Genomic DNA, 22,005 nt, shown 5'->3' on the forward strand with positions numbered 1-22,005 from the left:
AGATTTCAGAATAGCGGAATGCTTGATGCCATGCAGCCCCATTCTGACTTCAACCTTACTCCTGTATCCCCTGATTAAATTTAGCTCTTTTTGTCAGATTTTCCATAAAAAGGTTCTTTCTTACAGTGAGGCTGCTCCGCCATGTGTGCATGTGTGTGTCTCTTTAAGGCAGTCGCGCAGCACTGCAGAGTCAGGCTGCTGCAGTACAAACAAGCAGGGGGCTAGACGAGCATCAGTACCGCAGGAATCGGACCGTGGGGGGGACGGCGGGATCTCTGGGCACCCAGGTTCAAACCCAGTGAGCCTGCGCGCGGGGCGGGGGAGGGCAGTACCGTCGGCGGAGGGGTGGCCGAGCGAGCCCAAAAGGGCTTCTTGGTTCGAAGCGTGGCACCGGTGGCAGAGTGGCTGCGCTGGGATGGCAGAGTGGGGCCCTGGGGGGGGCTTCGTTGGGCCAGTCCTTTGGGGGACCGGGCCGGGCGGGGCCAGCAAAGACGGGCCAGCGAGGGCTACGGGACCGTACCCTCCGGCTGGTGCCGCAGGGCGCCAAAAGTCCCCGGGACGGACGGAGTTGGAAACGGGGGAGGCGTGGCCCAGGCCGGGACCTTCTCGGGTCCGGACGGGGCGAGGGGGGGACCGGGAGGAAGTCCGCGGCGCCTGTTTCGGGCAGGTTTCCAAACGGCTGGGCCGGCTTCTGAAAAGGTTGCCCAAGTCTCGGTCCTGGAGCGACGGTCTGAGGATCCTCCGCAGGTCGGCCTCCAACGGTTCGCTGCTCCCTGCTTCAGGTACGAGCGGACCCCCGCCCCATTCGTTTTTCCCAAGTGATGAGTGGAGGATTTTTGTTGCTTTGCTGGACTGCAGACGTTGCTAATGTTGTGTCCCCTAACTCAAGGTTAGTAAACCCTGGAGCATGCTCGTTTCACCGAGGGCTGTAACTTATACATAAATAAATGTAAGCACTCTTTCATGTTAAGATTTAAATTGAAAAAATGTCATTACCCATATATCACATGTAATAATTAAAAGAGTGATTTCTCTACATTCACGCTACGAGAAATTCGAGATACAAGATGTCTTGCACGACATATGATAGAAAATCCAAGTTAGATAAATAGATAGATAGATACATAGATAGATACTTTATTCATCCCCGTAGGGAAATTCACACTTCCAGCAGTATCCTTTTGTTGTTTATTAACAGATTAACAGGATGGCCTCGGGGTTCTGTGTTGTAGTTTAGCAACAGCGGAGTGGATGACGTCACACGCTAGGCCAAAAGTTTGACGTCCCTGCAGTAAATCTTTGTGCCCAGGGTTACACCACCTCGTGTTCACATAGATAGCGAGTCTGCCTCCTCTCCGCTTCCCGCAGACTTCCGTGTCTCTGTCTGTCCTAACAGCGCCCAGAATAAGCGTCTGGGATGCTAGATGTGGGCCAGGTTTCCATAAAACACAGCAAACTGCACTCCCTGTACGTTTTGATGTTTTTCACCAGCACAGCCAGTTCGTCGGTCTTATTTGGTAGAGAGTTCACATTTACCATGATTACGGACGGTACTGAAGGCTTATAACGCCGCTAGCCGCTTAGCCTTCACCTTAGCTTCGGCAACCACGATAGGCCCCCATCATCACGCCGGCACGAGAATTTTTCAGGGCTAGGAGTTGATTTCGAGAAATTCAAGATTTTACCTCTAGAGACCTGCGTCATTTTGTTATCTTATTTATCTTATTACTGTATATTTATGTTCAATTACTATTTGAATGAGTTTAAAGTGATCAGGAAGATGCATTTTTACAACTATTTGGAGTTAACTTGGATGATTTAGGCAGGCTGGTAACTAATTAATTGGATTTCAGTCATTTTGAATCAGGAAAATTCACCCAAGATACGAGCAATTCTAGATTTGAGGATGATCCGCCAATGGAGTCGTCTCAAATGTACAGGTTATTCACTGCATATCAAAATATTATTTTTAGGAGACGAAATACTGCCATCTAATGGCACCAAACCGTCACTTCGCGGGTATCGTAGTCGTCAGGCGCCATGGAAAATGTGGTTTTGGGGTCAAAGCACCCTTTATTCTTAGAGGTTCCGTTTTTTAGGCTCTCTTGGGCCACACACGATGATGTGGCGAGCAGCCTTTGGCTCGCGGGCCATGAGTTTGACACAGGTTCTCTAGAGTGTCACCATCCTGCCAGTTTCCAAGACATCGCTCCTCTGATACATCTCACAATTTACGCTAATGGAATCAGCCGTGTTGGAGCAGGGGGGATCGGTTATTAGCTCACCTTTCTTGTCAGGACTTCTATCCAATTTAATGAAGTTCTGTGTCCATTTTTTCCCCTGGTTTTATATCCTTTAGCGCCACTTTTTGGCAGTTCCTGATAAAAGTCCGCTAACCGTTGTGATAGTAAGCAAAATCCCATCACATCAACGTACACTTTTGTATATATCATAATCGCTAATTGTATGTTACTGGGGTTTTTTTTTCAGGAAATTTCATTTCTTCTGCAATAGTTAATTGTTACTGTGTGTCGCCCTCTGTTTGCTCTAGCTAGCCATTGCTAGCTTCTCCTACTTTAGCCACCACTGCTAGTTCACTCTAGCTGCTTTTGTGGGTTAAATAGTTCCTAGTAGGTTACTGCTAATGCTAGCTGAGAGATGGTGAGAATAGCTACTGGCTAGCGTCAATTGGCTTGGCTAGCTTCAAAAAGCTGGTCTCGAAAAATATTACATGCGATGAACTTGAAACTTTGTATTGTTTATTAAGAGAACAGATATTTGTAATTGCAAACATATTGTAAAAATATCTCGTAATTGCTCATTGTATAACAGTCTGTAATGTCAGGACCAGAACGGAAACAGGACCCAATTGAATAGCGTTTACCACAAGTTTTATTGAAGGAAGGAGGAAGTGCTGCGCCCACAATCCGGTGTTCGCTGGACGAGGGAAGCAAGTCGTTCTCGTACTCAGTTTGTGATCCGAACACGGAAGCGGATCTTCCGTATGAGAGATGTCGGTGTAAGGGACGGAAAAACTGGTCGGTAGCGAGAGCAAAACGTGGTCGGGGTCAGAAGTGAGTCGTAAGCCAGAAAAGGAGAGAAGACGTAGTCGGGGACAAAAAGAGGTTGGAAGCCAGGACAGGAGAGCAGACGTGGTCAGGATCAAAAACGGGTTGAAGCCGAGGACAGACGGGAGAAAAAAAAGGGACAGGTGGGAGTCAGAGGCGAAAAAGGCTTGCCTAGTGTTCACTGAGGTTCGTAGACAGACTGACAAAAGGGGACAGACAGGACTGGGTTGAAATAGTGACAGGGAGACAATCAGAACCCGCAGGGGTTGGTGCCGAATGAGCGGGCACAGTGATTCAAATCTGTAATCATGACAGAAAAGGTGCCCCTACGACCCGAAAATGAATGTTAAAAGGATATTATAATCGGTTGAAAGTATTGATAGAAATTGTGTCAAGTTATTTAAGGGACAGCCTCTTATCAGTAATTTACGTAGTATTCAAATAAATGTTTTGTTTTGTTTTTCTGAATGAAAGTTTTTGGTACCAGTAAGATGCACTAAATATCACACACAGTCCCTTTAAGAGTGTTGAAGCTCATTTTGTCATTTTTATCCTAAAAAATGGTTTCAAAACCAGGTGCGAGCAAAGTTATTTTGTAAATATGTCACAAAATACTGCAACCAAAGACAACAACGTATTTACCCTCAGTGCAGACAGCGCTCGGCGAGGGGGAGTGCGCGCGCCTTGTGCATAGCTACACCCATTCCTACTGCTCACCCAATCAAATTGCTAATAGTGGTTTGCTAGAGCTTTTGGGTGTTTAAAATTTGGTCTGAGGCTTTTTGTCATAAAGTGTCTCGACACTGAACATAGATAGTTTTTTGAGCTTCCATATAAGGGATTATTAAGCGATTCACAGCCAAAACAGGGTCCGTTGTTGAGAACTTTTAAAGCAGTTAGTCTCGTCTCGGCTTTGCATGTACAAAAAACAATTCTGCATGCATCAATACTTTAAATTATTGTGCAAGTTCTATTTCATTTCCGAAACATATACACTCATGAAAAGTGCCTTATACGGCTCGCGATTTATAGGTTCCCAACCCCTTTAAATGTGTCCAAAATCTAGTTATCATTCCAACATATCTTGCGTCTCACCTCCTTTCACGTTTTGTTCATTTAAATCTAGTCAGTGTTTCAACATGATCAGCCTTTTGTCCTCAAGCGGTCATTTTCTTCATTCTTTCTGATGCCATGGTTTGTTTCCTGAAAAAGACAGCGTCACTTGTGACCCGGTTGCACAAAGAGCTCCAATGTGCTGAGGTCAGCACAAATCGCACCGTGGACACAATAAATCGATGCCGACAGATCTGATAAATAGGTCTGGAAAAATCAAGAATTGATTTCTTTTTTTGCAGGATGTTTGCACGGCATTGTGAAATGAGGAATGGCCATTTTAATTTAAAATTGCTGGTCTCTGCTTTTTTATTGATTGGTTCCCACTGGTCAGGACTAAAAAAGAACACAGAACAGCACACTCACAAAGGATGATCAATAGCACAGGCAGGCACAGGAAAATAATAGATATTTTTAGATGGCACTCCCAGGAAGGAAAGCCGGGTAATCCTTCTCCGCCATCCTATCCTTATCTTCCGTCTCACACACGCATGTCAGGAACCAGAACAGGATCAGGACCCAAACGCGTGACGTTCTCACACAAATCTTTTATTTTACGGGAAATGGGGAGTCATGCCAGCGGTCTGGCGTGGAAAGACAGAAAGCCAGAGACCGAAGAAATCGATCTCAATTGCCCGAGTTGATATTGGACAGATGGGGTCGATAGCAGACAGGACGGGACAGACAGGATACATAATGAATCAGGATATCGAAAATAAACAGGAAAAACTAGACGGGAGCGAAAACTGGAGAAAATAATAAACAGGACAAAAATAGACTGAAACAAAACTGGAAACCGAAATTAAACAGGACAAAATAAACAAGAACAATGCCGGACAGGAAATACCAACAGGAACAGGACCAAGTCGAAACCCACGTCTTAAAATGGACAGAAAGCCAATCTCTCAACGAGACGCCGCTGGCGCCACACGGGCGGGGCCAATTGGCCGCCATGGCAACCGTGACAACGCATACAGTTTTGTTTTCTATGGTCGTTAAGAATCGGTATCAGATCGTAAACGGAACAAGAAAATTTAGGAGTATCTTCAAAATTCAAAAACATCAAAGTGACTCTAACACAGGCTCGACAATGCGTTGGAAAACCAACTAATCTAAATGAACAAAACAAGAAAGAAAAGACATGGCATACCAACTGGTTCCAACTGAACAAAACACGGAAGAAAAAGAGACAGTAAACAGTCCCATGCGTGGATAGAACACCTACCTAATATTCAGACTCCTATCTGTTCTAAAGGAACTAAACATGAAAATTGGACGACATAAGAAACATGCCCACAAAAAGACAGATGTCATGATTACTGATGTGACTCGGCTATGCCCGCTCATTTGGCACCAACCGCTGCGGGTTCTGATTGGCTCCCTGTCCCTTTAAACCCACTCCTATCTGCCCCCTTTTGTCAGTCCGTCTGCGAACTTCAGTTAACACTAGGCAAACCTTTTTCGACCCTGACTCCCACCTGTTTTTTGCTCCTGTCTGTTCCCCGGCTTCGACCCGTTTTTGTCCCCAACCACGTCTACTCTCTTTTCCTGGCTTACGACTCGCTTACAACCCCGACCACGTTTTTTGCTCTCCTGTCCCGGCTACTGACCCGTTTTTCCGTCCCCGACACCGCCTTCGCTCGCTACATAATATCCGCTTCCGCGTTGAGAGCGACCTGTTTCCTGCACCTAGCGAACTCGGGATTGTGGGCGCAACCCTCCCTCTTTCCTTTAATAAAACTTGTGCGAAATGTAACGCAATTGGGTCCTGTTTCCGTTTTGGTCCTGACAACAGAGTGACGACAAGACCATAAAATATAATGCGGGCAAAATAACTAGATGTAATTGAACAAAACATGTTTGTTTTTGGAATTCAGTCCATCTGATCCAAGATTATACATTATAGTATACCTATTCATAATACTCCAGATTTTCCCACACATCTTTGACTCCTAGCTTATTCCAGCAAACAGGAAACCCACAGAGGTGAATAGTAGATGTAGCAGTCATGCTACTAATTGTTGAAAAACCAACTACATCTAAATGAACACAACATGAAAACAGGAGACACAGGGTATGGTGGCATACCAGTGGGTTCTAACTGAACAAAACATGGGAGGAAATGAGGCATGTGTGGATAGAACAACTAGCTAACATTCAGACTCCAATCTGTTCTAACTGAACTAACCATGAAATTTGGACGACATACACAAAAAAAGAACATCAAGTGTGCTGTGACAACGGGTTCAATAATATAATGTAGGCAAAATAACTAGATCTAATTAACAAAACATGAAAAAAAGACAGCGCAGGATATGTTGAAACACTAACTATCCTTAAGGTAAGATGCAAGATATCTTGGAACACAAATTAGCTGTACCCAAAAAAAACATGAAAATAGGACAATGCTGGATATGTTGGACCACTACCCAGGTTTAACAAAATCTCATCTCATCTCATCAGCCGTACCGCTTATCCTCATTAGGGTCGCGGGGGGGCTGGAGCCCATCCCAGCCATCTCCGGGCAGTGGGCAGGGGACACCCTGAACTGGTTGCCAGCCAATCGCAGGGCACACAGGGACAGACAACTCATTCGCTCATTCACACCTAGGGACAATTTGGACCGGCCAATTCACCTGAAATGCATGTTTTTGGAACGTGGGAGGAAACCGGAGTGCCCGGAGAAAACCCACCCAAGCACGGGGAGAACATACAAACTCCGCACAGGATGTCTGGAGCTGGATTTGAACCCACGACAGGTTCCCATGACATGAACTGTGCCGCACAAGCGCTAACCACTGCGCCGCCGTGCTGCCCGGTTTAACAAAATATGAGTTAAAAAAACACAGGGAACACACTAACCCGTGGATAGAACCACTCCATAACGTTCCACCGCGAACCAGCTCTAACGGAACAAAACATAAAAGAAGTATGACACCAAAAGAATTCCTACACGAAGACAAAACAACAAGGTGAGTGCCATGACGATGACACCATGAAATACAATGCAGGTACAGAAAGTAGATTGAACTGAACAAACACATGCAGGATATGCTCGGACACAAATCTAACTAAATAAAACCTGAAAGGAGGATGTAAGGTTTTAGCATTTCTTAAACTGAAATCTGACTCTGAAGACACTTCAGGTGTCTTTTCCAAACCCTTACAGTTGGAGCATGCTCAAAAGTCAGAGAAATTATTGAACCGGGCGCCGAATATAGTCCAAATACAGATTTATGTAGCCAAATCAAAGAGTTGAACAAATCAGATCTATCGTCCATGCCGATTACAATCGTGTGTAGAGAGAGAGAGCGACGAGGGCTCCCGGATTGCCCACTTTTATGACACATGGCGATGAAATGTTCACGCCCCATGACCAAGCTTCTGGCTTATTGGTCCGCGCCGTCGTCTATGCAAATTTCCCAACCATGATTGAAGAATGGGAGGAGGGGTGATAGGACGTGCCAGGCACATACTCCCCCACTCCAGGCGAGGTGATAAATCACTGTTATCTGCACAGAATGGAAGAAAATGACAACCTTCTCTCATAGTTTGCCCTCAAACACTGAAGTCGGATTTTAGAACAAGTATATTTGACTTTACGTAAGATAAAACAGTGTATAAAATAGTAGATAACTTCAAGGACAACGAAGATTATGTTGGGACACAGAGTAGCTCAGTCATCCTGTTTATAAATAAATGTCCGTGACTTATGAGCTATTCTTACATTATAGCGTATTTAATGGTGCATAATGCCCACCCCGAATTCTTTATTAGAGTTCGGTATAAGTTCTAGTCTTACTTCTTATCAGCTTAAACTTTGCTTCGAATGCAACAGGAATCGAAACCCAGGTCGCAGAAGTGAAAGCATAGATTTTTAACCACTAGACCACCAGTGGTATAAATGACGTATGAAAAGGCAGTCAATTTTATATTATTTTCAAACTATTTTTAGTCCTGGTACCAGGGATCAATGTTGAGTGGTTGTGCTTGGAATCGAATCAAATAATAGAAATGGAGGGAACACATTGATCATAGATCAATTTTCTTGATTTTGCTCTGAAAAATACACTAGATCTGTCACCACCAGAACGGAAGTGGGACCCAGATCGGAACGTGTTCTGGATGCGGAAGTGAATCTTCCGGAGCAGGAGATTGTAGTGTAGTAGACGGAAAAACAGGTCGTTAGCCGGGACGGGAGAGCAGAACGTGATCGGGGTCAAAAAAACGGGTCGTAGCCGGAGACAAACTGTCCACCCACCAGGGTCTCAAAGATTTACATGGGAAACACTGACATTATTTCATCTTTTCATAACAAAACATGAAAGGAGCCATGACGACAAAGCCAGTCATAGTTATCAATTTACTACAACCGTTATTTCTTTATAATCCAAGGACGAAAGTCTTTAAGTTGATCAAACTCATAAATGATTCCAAAAGTTGTCGCAGCTGTATTTAAAACTAAATGTTCTTGAACACCAATTTATCATTTTCCTCGGAGGTATATGCAAACTAAATACTCAATCTAAACTGTTTTATGTAAGCAGCATAGTAAAGTCAATTTACACAAAGTTATGTTCATTTACGTAGCACAAACAAAACTCATTCACACTTTATGACCCCGCTCTTCCTATTTCAGAACATTAATGTTTTGTGCAGTTACAACTAGTTGTTGTCCCGACATATTTTGCATATTTGTTTGGTTTTGTTCAGTTAAGTCAGTTTTTTAACATATCCCGCGTTGTCTCATTTTATGTTTTGTTCTGTGGTTATGTTTCAACATACCCTGCGCTGTCCTTCTTAAATGTTTTGTTCAGTTACAGTAAGTTAATGTGCCTGAAATATTTTTCACAGACTCGTCGTCGTGGCACTCTAATTGTTTTTTCCCTTTTTGGCGTGGGAATGTTTCATGTTTTATGTTTTGTTCTGTTTGAGCTGGTTTTCCATGGGACATTATGTAGTTGTTCTATCCACGCATCAGTATGATCCCTGGATCCTTTTGAATTCATGCATTCATTTCATGTTTTGTTCAGGTCAAGCGTATTTGTCTTCCAACACGTTTTGTTCAATTAGACATATTTAGTTTGTGAATGTTTGTGTCATCCAACTTTCATGTTTTGTTCTGATAGAGCTAGTTGATGTTGGAACTTTATGTTGTTGTTGTATCCACGCATGAGTATGTTCACTGCGTCCTCTTAATTTTGTTTTTGTTTGTTTAGAACTGGGAGGTATTTGGGTAGTATTCCAACATATCCTGCGTGTTTCTTTTCATGTTTTGTTCAGATAGATCTAGTTCCTCTGCCTACATTCTATTCCATGGTCTTGTCTGTCATTGAATTGGAATTTTTCTTATCTCTTTTACTTTCATGTTTTTTACGAACAAATCTCAACTCTTGGATTATTTTGAATCTATGAGCAAATTGCCGATAACCTTGCTCGTGGATTAATTGTAATTTAAACGATTATTTGCTACTCCTCCCCCTTTTCAGCCATTTTCACAGGTTCCTGTTACTTTATTTTATGGCTGAGATACTTATTGCCAAAACATATTCTGCATTGCAACTTTTTTTCTGGTTTTGCTCAGTTAGCTCTAGCGACCGTGTCTGCTGTATATTTCATGGTCTTGTGGACACAACACTCTTGTTATTGTTGTCTCCACGTGTGGGAACGCTTCTTATGTTGTCTTACTTTCATGTTTTGTTCTGTTAGAGCTGGTTGTGGGATCATTATGTAGTTGTTCTATCCACATGTGAAAATCTCCCCTGCGTCTTCCTGATTTCTTGTTTTTTTTCCAGTTTGGACTCATTTGTGTTCCAATATCCTGTATCTTCTCTCTTACCTGTCTAATTATTATTAAACAATATCCTGCGTCTTAGTTTACAGGTTTGATTCCTGGATTCTCAGAGTAAAATTTCATAGTGTTCTTGGGCAAGACACTGAACCCCTAATGCCCCCGATATGCAGGTACATGGCTGGCTTCACTATCGGTATGTGAGTGTGTGTGTGAATGGTGTGACGTATATTGTAAAGCGCTCCGGGAGGTCTTCCGTGACTGTTTGAAAGCGCTATTGAAATGCAGTCCATTCACCATTTTCATGTTTTGTTCATTTAAATCTAGTCAGTGTTTCAACATGATGTATTCGAATCTGTGATCATGCAATTATGAAATGAATGAAGACAGAGAAAGCCATTGTGGGAGGTAGTTCAGCCAGTAGCATATCAGCATTTTTATGATGGTCCCGATCATCGATTGGTTACGGCTATTTTCCTTAGCTATTTTACTTATTTTAGAGTAGATCTCATTTCTTTTTAAAGATCCTAGCAAACTTCCTTGTTCTGTTTCTGTACACCGGTTTTCTGTAAACACACCGTTTTCTAAAATCTTGTTTTTTTTGTCTGGATTTATGTGATCCGCTTTTTCTGCCAAGCCGGAACTTGACACTATGATAGGATGATGGGATCAGACAAGCTCAAATCTGCTCTTAATTCCTGACTAAGAGCCTTTTATAAGCTTCATAAACGACAGAGTTAATAGCGTCCCCACTGAGGATTTGCCCCACCCATTTTGTAGTCACCATGAAATTGTGTCAATTTCAATGGCGAGTTGTTGCCGTGCACCCTGACACGCCCTCATCTCATCGTGTTGCGTTTCACCTTTGTTGTTGATCTTTCGGACACAAGGTTCACAAGTGGTCGGACTGGAAATATCAGAAGAGGGTGGGGGTGATGCTGGTCTTGAAGGCATCTCGCTAGCATTGCAGTTTGGAGTAATATAAGCTATCAAGAATAAAAAAGGATGGTCAAGTCACGTTTATTTGTGACGGCCTTAATCACAAGATTCTGATTCAGATTCTGATTCGCTCCCGATCAGTACTTGTACCCACTCCTGTCTGTCCCCTTTTTGTCAGTTGTGTGCGAACCTCAGTTAACACAAGGCAAGCCTTTTTTGACCCTGACTCCCACCTGGTTTTTGCTCCCATCTGTCCCCTGGCTTCGCCCCGTTTTTTATCCTGACCACCTCTATTCTCCCGTCCCGGCTTTCGACCTCTTTTGTCCTCGACCACGTCTACTATCCTTTCCTGGCTAACGACCCGTTTCCCGTTCCCGACACCGCCATCGCTTGCCATGGAAGTTCCACTTCCGCGTTCAGAGCCACCTGCTTCCCGCGTCCAGCAATCACCGGATCGTGGGTGCAACTCTTTCTCTTTCTCCTAATAAAACTTGTGAGAAACGCAACGCAAGTGGGTCCTGTCTCCGTTCTGGTCCTGACACTGTACAGACTACAGACAACCCTTACTCCATCCCCTGATCTGAAACCTACATGTGTAGGGGGGAACGCAATGTCAAATTGCCATATAACAGAAGACTGAAACCAATGCTAAATAGCTAAACCCTTCAAACCCCCGGTACCACAGATAAAAACATTAAAACAACTAAACAGTATATAGTAAATACTACTCATGTGGAATATGCATGCATATGATGAAATAACATCAAAAAATAATATACATGAAAAGGAAACAATGACCTTTTGTTTAGCTTTGGTTTGACATGAGCTGGTACTGTGGAGTTAGTGGGTGGATGCGTAGGGGGAGGAGAAGGCGGATTAAAAATAAAACTGATTTTAAACCATCTGCATTGGAGGGGTGACATCCATTTACAGGACTACCTTGCTTTAATAGTCTCCTTAATTTTAGTAATAGTTCTGATCATAGATTAGTTACAGCCACGCAACATAGCGTGGGTAGTGATTTGTGTGCCTTTTTCGTATTTGTTTATACTTGCCAACTTTGTTTCCATCGTTCTCATGGTGTTTGCTTCTCCATTTAGCCTCAATGAAAGCTTTGGACCTATATCAAATAAATAATTTACAGAAAATATAGTATTTTATTGCAATAACTTGCTAAGTCTCTATGGGGCAGACGAGATTATCAGAGATTTCAGATTCAGATTCAGATCTACTTTATTGTCATTCTAGTACACGTGTATACAGAACGAAATGTCGATACATCTGACCCGCACAGTTTCCTTGAATGTACAGATATAAATAAAATGTTGTATTGAGTTGGAGTATTGAGTACTAATAATATACTAAATAATTATGGCTATGTATAGTATTTTACAGTAGCGCAAATAGTGCAAGAGGAGCCGCTAACCAGATGTGCAAAAATGGGCAGTCAGGTAAACAAGTCAGGTAAACAGTAACAATAACACTGTAACAATAACGCTGTAAGTACAATAGTGCAGAGAAACAGATGCGCAAGGAGTGGCTAGCTCTAAAGAACTGCCAGTAGTGCAAAAAGTCAAACAAAACCAACAGATGTACAGATTAGAAGCAGTTAGATTTACTATTTGTTTGATTGACCGTTTAACAGTCTAATGGCCAGGGGGACAAGACTATTGTGGTACCTGGTGGTCCTGCACCGCACACTGCAGTACCTCTTCCGAGAGGCTAGCAGAGTGAACAGTCCATGATGGGGGTGAGAGGGGTCCCTGATAATGTTCTTAGCTTGGGATAGGCAGCGCTTCTGGCCAATGTCCTGAATGGAGGGGAGAGAAGTTCCGATGATTTTCTCTGCTGTCCTCGTCACCCTCCTCACACTAACCCAGTCGGAAGCGCTGCAGCCTCCACACCACACAGAGATACAGCTGGTCAGGATACTCTCTATGGTGCCCCTGTAGAATGTGATGAGGGAGGGTGGGGGCAGGTGGGCTCTCCTCATCCTCCACAGGAAGTACAGGCGCTGCTGTGCCCTCTTAACCAGTGATGCAGTGTTCACGGACCAGGTGAGTTTGTTTGTGATGTGCACCCCTAGGAACTTGATGCTGCTGACAACCTCCACAGCCTTGTTGTTGATGAAAAGTGGGGCATGGTTGGGCTGGTTTTTCCTGAAGTCGACAATGATCTCTTTAGTTGTGTCAACATTCAGGACCAGGCTGTTGTCCCTGCACCAGCCCACCAACTGCTCCACCTCCTCTCTGTAGGCTAGGTCGTTGTCGTCCCTGATGAGGCCCACCACTGTTGTGTCGTCCGCAAACTTCACGATGTGGTTTGTGGCGGACCTAGGGACGCAGTCGTGTGTCATCAGGGTGAACAGCAAGGGGCTCAGGACACAGCCTTGGGGGGAGCCCGTGCTGAGGGAGATGACATCGGAGATGTTCTGACCAATCCGCACTGACTGGGGTCTGTCAGTGAGGAAGTCCAGCAGCCAGTTCCGCAGGGGGGTGTTGAAACCCAGGAGTCTCATTTTGTCTACCAGGTGTTGTGGGATGATGGTGTTGAATGCTGAACTGAAGTGAAATGAATGAAGACAGAGAAAGCAATTGTGGCAGGTAGTTCAGCCAATAGCATATCAGCATTTTTATGATAGTCTTGATCATCGATTGGTTACGGCTATTTTCCTTAGTGAGTGCCCTCTTTGTATTTCTAGTTAATAGCAAGCCTCGTTTCCATAGTTATCATGTTTTTGCTCATTCCTTAAGCCTCACAGCAAGCTTTGAACCAATAATGAATAAATACAATGCAAAAACAAAATCTGTATTGTCGGTCTTTATGAAACACATTAGCACACGAGATTCTGAAGTGAATGGAGACAGAGAAAGGAATTGTGGGAGGTAGTTCAAACACTGACCAATAGCAGACAGGCATCTTAGACACATAACTTGTCATTGACGCTAACACCGCAAAGTTGGAATTTTGTAAGATTTTGGGCATGTGAAATAATTTGTTTTTTAAGTTGTATAGTAGGGAAAACGTCACGACCAGAACGGAATCAGGACCCAAATGCGTAGCGTTAACCACAAGTTTATTGATGGAAAGAGGAAGGGCAGCGCCCGCGATCCAGTGCTCGCTGGACGCGAGAAGCAAGCTGCTCATGCAATCGGATCGTGATCCGAATACGGAAGTGGGTCTTCCGTAGCGGGAGATGGCGCTGTCAAGGACGGAAAAAACGGGTCGATGGCCGGGACAGGAGAGCAAAAACGTGTACGGGATCAAAAACCGGGTCCTAAGCCGGGACAGGACAGCAGACGTAGTCGGAATCAAAAAACAGGTCGGAGCCGGAGACAAACGGGGAGATCAGGAACGGACGGGTGGAAAAACGGGTGCAAAAACAGAACAGGCGGGAGTCAGGGTTGAAATTATTGCCTTGTCACAACAGAGGTTCGCTGACAGACTGACAACCGGAGAGTGACAGGACTGGGCTTAAAAAAGGACAGGGAACCTATCAGGTAGCCCGCTAAATGAGCAGCACGGGTGATCCAAACCAGTAATCATGATAAAAAAATCCGTAAAGAGGGGGCCGAAAAACATCTTATTGAACACTATAAAGTGAAAACGTCGTAAGGTGGGGACGCTCGTCCCAGGGCAAATGATGTCAATGGTGTAAACGCATTTAGGTTTTATCCTGCCCATCAGATCTCAGCAAATCTGGCAAACGCTTGGGAAAAAAACAGTGAGTCCACGTAAGTGAAATGTGACTCCTGCACAGTCCAGCAGAACTGGTCTAGTGTAATTTCAGCGTCGCTTTTCTTTGTTTGCATAACAGAACTTTCTCTCGGGAGCCCCTCAAAGTTCTCAAAGAACAAAACATGTCAAAGACAAAAGTGTTAACACGCCTCGTGACCTTCGCGGACTTGCAGGTCTCCTCCTCCCTTTCCACTTTTGTGTTTTCTTATGAATATTCACAGGTTTCGTACAGGTGCTTGAAATCCTTGAAAATGCTTGGGTTTTGGATGAAGTACTTGTAAACGCTTGAAAATGCTTCTCAGCAGAAACAAGACTGCTTAAAAATGAAGCTGTCACTGCTCTCTGGTGACTTGGCCGATTGCATTTCTTCTTCCCTTGTGATTAACTGCAGCTGATATTAGTTTGTACGGCATACTGCACCTAAACAGGGCACTATGAAATGTGTAGTAGTGCAAGGATTACGTATCAATTATGGATATTCATGAGGCACCATGTAAAAAATTAAGGTAGTGTTTCCCAGTGGTAAATGTTAATGGGAAGAACTTCCTGCAACTGAAAATATAAGCAACATATTACTGTCATTTTTACCAGACACTTAAATGGGGATAGATGTGTCTCAAAAACAAATATATTTTATTTTGTCAGGACCAGAACGGAAACAGGACCCAATTGCGTTACGTTTCTCACAAGTTTTATTAAAGAAAAGAGGAAGGGCTGCTCCCACGATACAGTGTTGGCTGGGCGTGGGAAGCAAGTTGCTCTCGTACTCAGTTTGTGATCTGAACATAGAAGTGGATCTTCCGTAGTGAGCGATGGCAGTGTCAAGGACGGAAAAACAGATCGGTAGCCGGGACAGGAGAGCAAAAACGTTGACGGGGTCGTAAGCGAGTCGTAAGCCAGGAAAGGAGAGTAAACGTGGTTGGGGAAAAAAAGAGGTCGAAAGCCGGGACTGGAGAGAAGACGTGGTCAGGATCAAAAACCTCAGTGTACTCTAGGCAAGCTTTTTCAACCCTGACTCCCACCTGTTTTTGCTCCCGTCTGTTTCCCGGCTTCGAACGTTTTTTTGATCCTGACCACGTCTACTCTACTCCTGGCTTTCGACTCATTTTCGATCCCAACCACGTTTTTTGCTCTCCTGTCCCGGCTACTGACCATTTTTTTCCGTTCCCGACAACGCCATCGCTCGCCACAGAAGTCCCACTTCCGCGGTCAGGGCGACCTGCTTCCAGCCACGAGCGATCACCGTGGGGGCAACCCTTTCCTTTCTTCCAGTAAAACTGAGAGAAACGTAACGCAAGTGGGGCCTGTCTCCGTTCTGGTCTTGACAGAAATTGAGGGATTGGCTTTGAAAGTCCTTAAAAAGTGCTTGAATCTGGCCATGAAAACCTTTTATTTAGCAACCAAGTTATAATCCTGTTCAAGTACTTGATACATTTCACAACTGCAGATTATTATTTTTATGTATTTTTTGCGCATTATTTTCCTTTATCTCTACAAGCAATCTTACACCACCAGCAGACATTTCTTAACACTAGTTGTAGGGAAAGTGAAATTAGCTCATGCTAAAGGATGGTGACAACATGAAAGGAGGAAAGGAGTTGCTTCTCATTTATCCTTTCCTGAGGGTGTTTCCTTCCTCTGTTGACTTTGTGGGTGCAACGTCTTATTTACCGGTATTGAACCCTGATGAGTTTAGAATGACTTATTTGTCAGCATATTTTTCCTCCATTTGTAGCAAAACGTGACTGCAAAAGGGCAGCCATCCCCTTACAATGAGGCGACGTAACTGCGTTGCCATGGTTACAGTGCTAATGCAGTCCATGGTTTGAGTGTACCAGAACTTTCCCTCGGAATTATTCGTCCCCAAAAACCGCAGTCGTTCTGAAAAAAGAAACACTTTTTATTTGGATGCTATTGAAAAGAGGGAGAAAAAGTTGATACTGGTAAATTTAGTTGAAAAATGTTCGTGTTTTGCTGTACATTTAAGTGTGAGTCCAAATATTGCCACTAGATCGCGCTGTTCCCCCTTTCTGGAGGAGTTTCTGCTTTTAGAAAACGTCATGCATCGAATGACGTTAAATTGTGTAAAATGTGAATCATCATTGCTGCTAGTGTTGACCTGTTTTTTAATTGTGTGTGTTTTTATTTGTAATTCGTTCAGATTGCACCTACACTTGCCATGTGGAATGTGGGCGACAAGTCCAACTGGACTGCAACCGGAGGGACAAGCCCAGAGAAACTCAATTTCCCAGAAGCCACTGCTCTTCCACGCAATTTAAGGTTAGTGCTCATATTGAGTTTGTGTGCTTTCATATTTGTTGCCTACTTAGAAAAATGTACATAATTTTCACCATCAATGTTGGGACCAATACTGTAGCGCTTATTTGGACATTTTGGTGGTACTAATGTGGCTAGACCCCTTTATTAGGTTTTAAAACATAGTTAGTTTAGTGTCTTATTTTGGTAGGGGATAGCTCTCCACATTTTACTGTCTTATATGCTGAATGTTTTATACAGCACTTGTGGCAATTTTTCGCCTGAAAAGTGCTTTACAAATAAATTTGATTTGCGTGGAAGAGGACGCGTGACATCACAATGCATTGTTAGCAGAAGTGCTCATGGATACTAACGCTGTAGCGTATCTAGCAATTTTAAAAGTATTTTGCTCTCGGAGTCTGAAAATTAATACAATCTAAAAACCTCACTTTCCCTCCATTGAATGCTTTCTGTGTGTCTGCCATGATTTTGCTTATTTCTACGCTTCAAAATTAAAGATTAATGAATGAAAGGTTCACAAACAGAGGAAGCCGAAAAACTAACGCCGACAGGTTTTGATCCGAGTGTTTTACTTTGTTATAAATACTTAAATAAATCACAACAAAATTCAGTTTGGATGCTTCTCTGTGTAGTTGTAAGGCAGTCGTGCAACACTCGCGCCTGTTTAGCCAGTGCGCCCTATTTGTTGGTAAAATCAAAAATAGAACCAGCCACGGAGAGTGCGCCTTTTAACAAGGTGCGCTCTTTGGGACTAATTGTCACGGTTGCCATGGCGCCCAATTGGCCCGGCCCCTGTGGCGCCAGCTGCGGCTCATTGACAGATTGGCTTCTCTTGTCAAGTCAAGTCACATTTATTTATATAGCCCTTAATCACAAAAATGTCTCAAAGGACTGCACAGGATTACAATGACACAATTACCTGATCTTAAACCAACATGCAGGCAAGGAACAACTCAAAACCTCAGCGTGAAGAAAAAGTGAAACCTTGAGAAGGGACCTCACAAGTGGTAATCCCCCTTTCAGGATGACCAGGGTGAATTACATTTAGCATTACAGTACACAAACATAGTAAACACTAGGTAACATGTTGAAAATTTGTCCGGAAAGTGCATGACAGCAGTGACGCCCCCAGCCTGTAAACTAGTCCAGAAAGTCTATGACGGCCACGACACAGCTTCCCATCTCTGCCAGCTGGTCTATGCAGGCGTTCACATGCTTCAGGTCAAACGCTGGTCCGCTGACTCATTTGAAATCGTCCTTCTCCTTTGTATCACCACCAGGCAGGCTGTCGGAAAAAGACAGGACAATACAGAATATGAGGTGGGCATCAATCATAAGCTTTGGAATAGAAGTGTGTCTTAAGCCTTGATTTAAAAACTTCCATTGAGGTTGCAGATCTTATGTCCGGAAGCAGGGCATTCCATAGCACCGGAGCCCGGATGGGGAACGCTCTCAAGCCTGCAGACTTCTTGGCTATCGGAGTCACAAGTAGACCGGCATTTTCCGAGCGCAGACTCCGTGCGGGAACATAGGGGGAAATCAAATCAGAGAGATAAGAGGGTGCAACCCCATGCAAACATTTATATGTTAATAAGAGAACCTTAAAGTCACATCTTAAGTGGACTGGGAGCCAGTGCAAGTTGGCTGATACAGGAGTAATATGCTCAAACTTTTTGGTTTTAGTCAAAAGTCTAGCTGCCGCATTCTGAACCAGCTGCAAACCTTTGATAAAATAGAATAGAATAGAATAGAATAGAAGATGCCTTTATTGTCATTGTTACAACATGGGATATGCTGTGACAACGAAATTGGACGACTCAAGTTCCACATTTACAGTGAGGATAAGGAAACAAAGAGACAAAGGAACAAAGAACTAACTGACTTTGTTGTAAGATGCCGATGCTAGACATCGGGAGACCAGAAAGCAATACATTACAGTAATCAAGCAGAGAAATAATAAACGCATGAATTAAAACCTCTGCATCTGATTGGGACAGCGTCGAGCGTATCTTCGCAATATTACGGAGGTGGTAGAAAGCTATTCTAGTAATATTTTTCACGTGTGACTGAAACGACAGATTAGGATCAAATATAACACCTAGATTTTTGACCGAGTCACTATGGGTGATATTACATCTGTCTAGGTTCAGGGCAGTGTTTGAAAACAACAATTTACGACATTGACCTGGACCAATAATCAACATTTCTGTTTTTTTCTGGGTTAAGGCGCAAAAAATTAGGTGACATCCATCTTTGAATCTCAGTAAGGAAAGCCTCCAGATTTCTACAATTTAACTGTCCAGTTGTCTCCAGTGGCACATACGGTTGAGTGTGATCTGCATAGCAATGGAAACTAATATTTTACTTGCGGATAATGTCACTAAGCTGAATCATTTAAATACTAAAAAGAAGGGGGCCAGGTACAGAGCCCTGTGGAACACCACAGGGGACATTTAAACTCAGTGCTCTCACTCACCTTTTGACAGTCAGTCAACGAACCTCTGCCCCGCAAGACGTGGGTTTCCTGCCTGTGTTTCCTGTCCGGTATCGTTCCCGTCTATTTTTGTCCTGTTTAATATCGATCTCCACTTTCGTTCCCGGCTATTTTGTTCTGTTTGTTATCGATCTCCTGTGTCTGGTAGCGTTCCCGTCTAGTTTGTCCTGTTTAAGTTCGATCTCCAGTGTCTGGTATCGTTTCCCTCTATCTCGTCATGCTTGTTATTGGACACCAGTCTCCAGTGCCTGATATCAATCCTGTCTGTCCCGTCCTGTCCAGTATCGACCCCATCTGTCCGATATCTGCTCGTGCAATTGGTATCGATTTCGTCGGCCTCTGGCATCCTGTTTTTCCACGCCAGACTGCAGCCTTACGTCCTCCGCCCAACGATCACCGAATCACTGACGTTTTGGGTTAACGTGCATGACTGCCAAATTTTCCGTAAAATAAAGCTTGTGTGAGAAACGTCACGCATCTGGTCCTCCTCCTGTTCCGGTTAATTAACATTTCAATGGTCCTAATGTGGTTATAAACGTTTGTATATATTTATATATATAATGTGTGTGTGTCAATGTGTATGTGTGTTCCAACCATTAAACTAATACGCGCTGAAGCCAAGCTCGGCAATTAAATGTCATGCAGCCTGCCACAGAACGGGAATAGAGACTACAAATTATTTCCCCGCAGTCGTCTCCCCTCGCTTGTCATTTTCTCTTTTGCAGCTCGCAGTGTGCATTTGTTTTCACAGTGTGGACGTCAGCACAAAAAAGCCTTTTAGTATTTGCATTGTGTGTGTGCGTGTGGAAGAATTTAGCCTTTGTTTGTTGTACGGCGGCTTTGTGTTTAAGAGATTTATGTGTGATTGATCACAGAACATCCGGCTACATAATAGAAATCAATGTAGATATTTCAGTTCGAATTCTTGAATCTATGCTGACCATTTTACTTCCCACAAAAAATCGTTTTTAATGTTGTTTATTGGACAGGTTGGCAACAAGAAACATATTTGAATAGGAAATTTTATGTTTACTTGATATCAGAACATTTTTAATTCTCAGTTCAAATTAAATCGAATATATTTAAACAGCACTTTGAGTGGCACTAAATTGCTGTATAAAAGCAATTAGGGTAGAACAAGACAGTAAAATCCTCTCTCCATTCCTCACCCACAACCCAAAGCACCTCATATACAGACACACACAATGGTTTAAAATACAATAAAAAGAAATAGTAAGAGAAATAAATTATGATTATGACAAGGCACAGACTAACCAAGTGAGGAAAGCGACTTGAGGGAGGCTTATCTACCGTGATAGGGATGTCAGCAGATGGCCTCAGGATTCCAGCCGTTGAACCACACCCTACCAGTGTGGTGCCCCCAAATGAGGAAACACCCAAATATGTCATGATTACTGATGTGACTCAGCTGTGCCCGCTCCTTTGGCGCTAACTGCCACGGGTTCTGATTGGCTCCAGATCAGTATTTGTACCCAGTCCTGTGTGTCCCTTTTTGTCAGTCCATCTGCGAACCACAGTTAACACTGGGAAAGCCTTTTTTTGACCCTGACTCCCACCTGTCCCGTTTTTTGCGCCCGTCTTCGACCCGTTTTCGATCCTGACCACGTCTACTCTCCTATTCTGGCTTACGACTCGCTTCAGACCCCGACCACGTTTTTGCTCTCCTGTCCCGGCTACTGACCCTTTTTTTTTCGCCCCCGACCCCACCATCGCTCGCCACAGAAGATCCACTTCCGCGTTTGGAGCACAATCCGAGTATCACAGCGACCTGCTTCCCGCGTCCAGCATTTACTGGATCGTGGGCGCAACCCTTTCTCTTTCTTCCAATAAAACTTGTTAGAAATGCAACGCAAGTGGGTCCTGTCTCCGTTTTGGTCCTGACAAAATAAAAAAATAAAAACAACTGCAAAACAATAAAGAAAAATGTGAAGTATGATACAGTAAAAGATTAGAAATTGAACAGATCAAAACTAGATCAAAGGACCAAAGTGCCGGTCCTGATCCTTGGAACAGTCAACAAACCGGTGCCAGAAGACCTCAGGCACCACGTGGGCTAACATAATAAAAGCTAATCAGACAGATAGGATGGCCGGAGACCATTGAGACATTTAAAAACAAAGAAAAGCACTTTGACTGATCCTGAAACACACAAGGAGTTAATGCAGCTATTTTAAAAATGCTGTAACGTGATACCAGGCCCCTATAAGCACACGTGCTGCTGAATTTTGTAGTAGTTGTAAGCTGGCATCATTCTTTTTAGGAAGACCGGAGAGCAGGGCAATACAATAATCCAAACGAGAAGCAATATAAGCATGTATCATGTTTGCCTGAAACGGGCAGACTATGGATATATTCTTGAGGTGATAAAACTCAATTATAGTTATTTTTTTGATATGTGGAATAAACTTGAGCTCATGTCAAAAATAACGCCCAAGTTTTTAATGAAATCTAAAGGTCTAAAATCTTGTTGTTGTAGTCAAGGTTTCTCTCTCTGACATTCAGGACCCATGATCAAGTTGATTTCCTGATTTTTATAGCAATGTAAGAAAACAAAAACACTGCAC

At 43.5% G+C, this 22,005-nt stretch overlaps 1 protein-coding gene across 2 annotated transcripts in view; it reads left to right on the top strand.

The window, feature by feature from the left end:
* Window positions 1-22,005, top strand: part of rassf5 (Ras association domain family member 5) — a 52,118-nt gene that overhangs the window by 10,464 nt on the left and 19,649 nt on the right. The window contains exons 1-2 of one of the 2 annotated variants that reach the window (XM_088337809.1): window positions 401-782; window positions 16,811-16,929. In XM_088337809.1, coding sequence (XP_088193935.1) covers window positions 416-782; window positions 16,811-16,929 — 486 coding nt within the window. In that variant the 5' untranslated portion in view covers window positions 401-415. Of the gene's footprint in view, window positions 1-400; window positions 783-16,810; window positions 16,930-22,005 lie in introns of those variants that run through there. The other variant, XM_088337808.1, reaches the window with a different exon arrangement.

Source organism: Urocampus carinirostris, chromosome 6 (genome assembly GCF_059441175.1).
Source record: "Urocampus carinirostris isolate Australia breed hairy pipefish chromosome 6, RoL_Ucar_1.0, whole genome shotgun sequence".
NCBI classification, from domain to species: Eukaryota; Metazoa; Chordata; class Actinopteri; order Syngnathiformes; family Syngnathidae; genus Urocampus; species Urocampus carinirostris.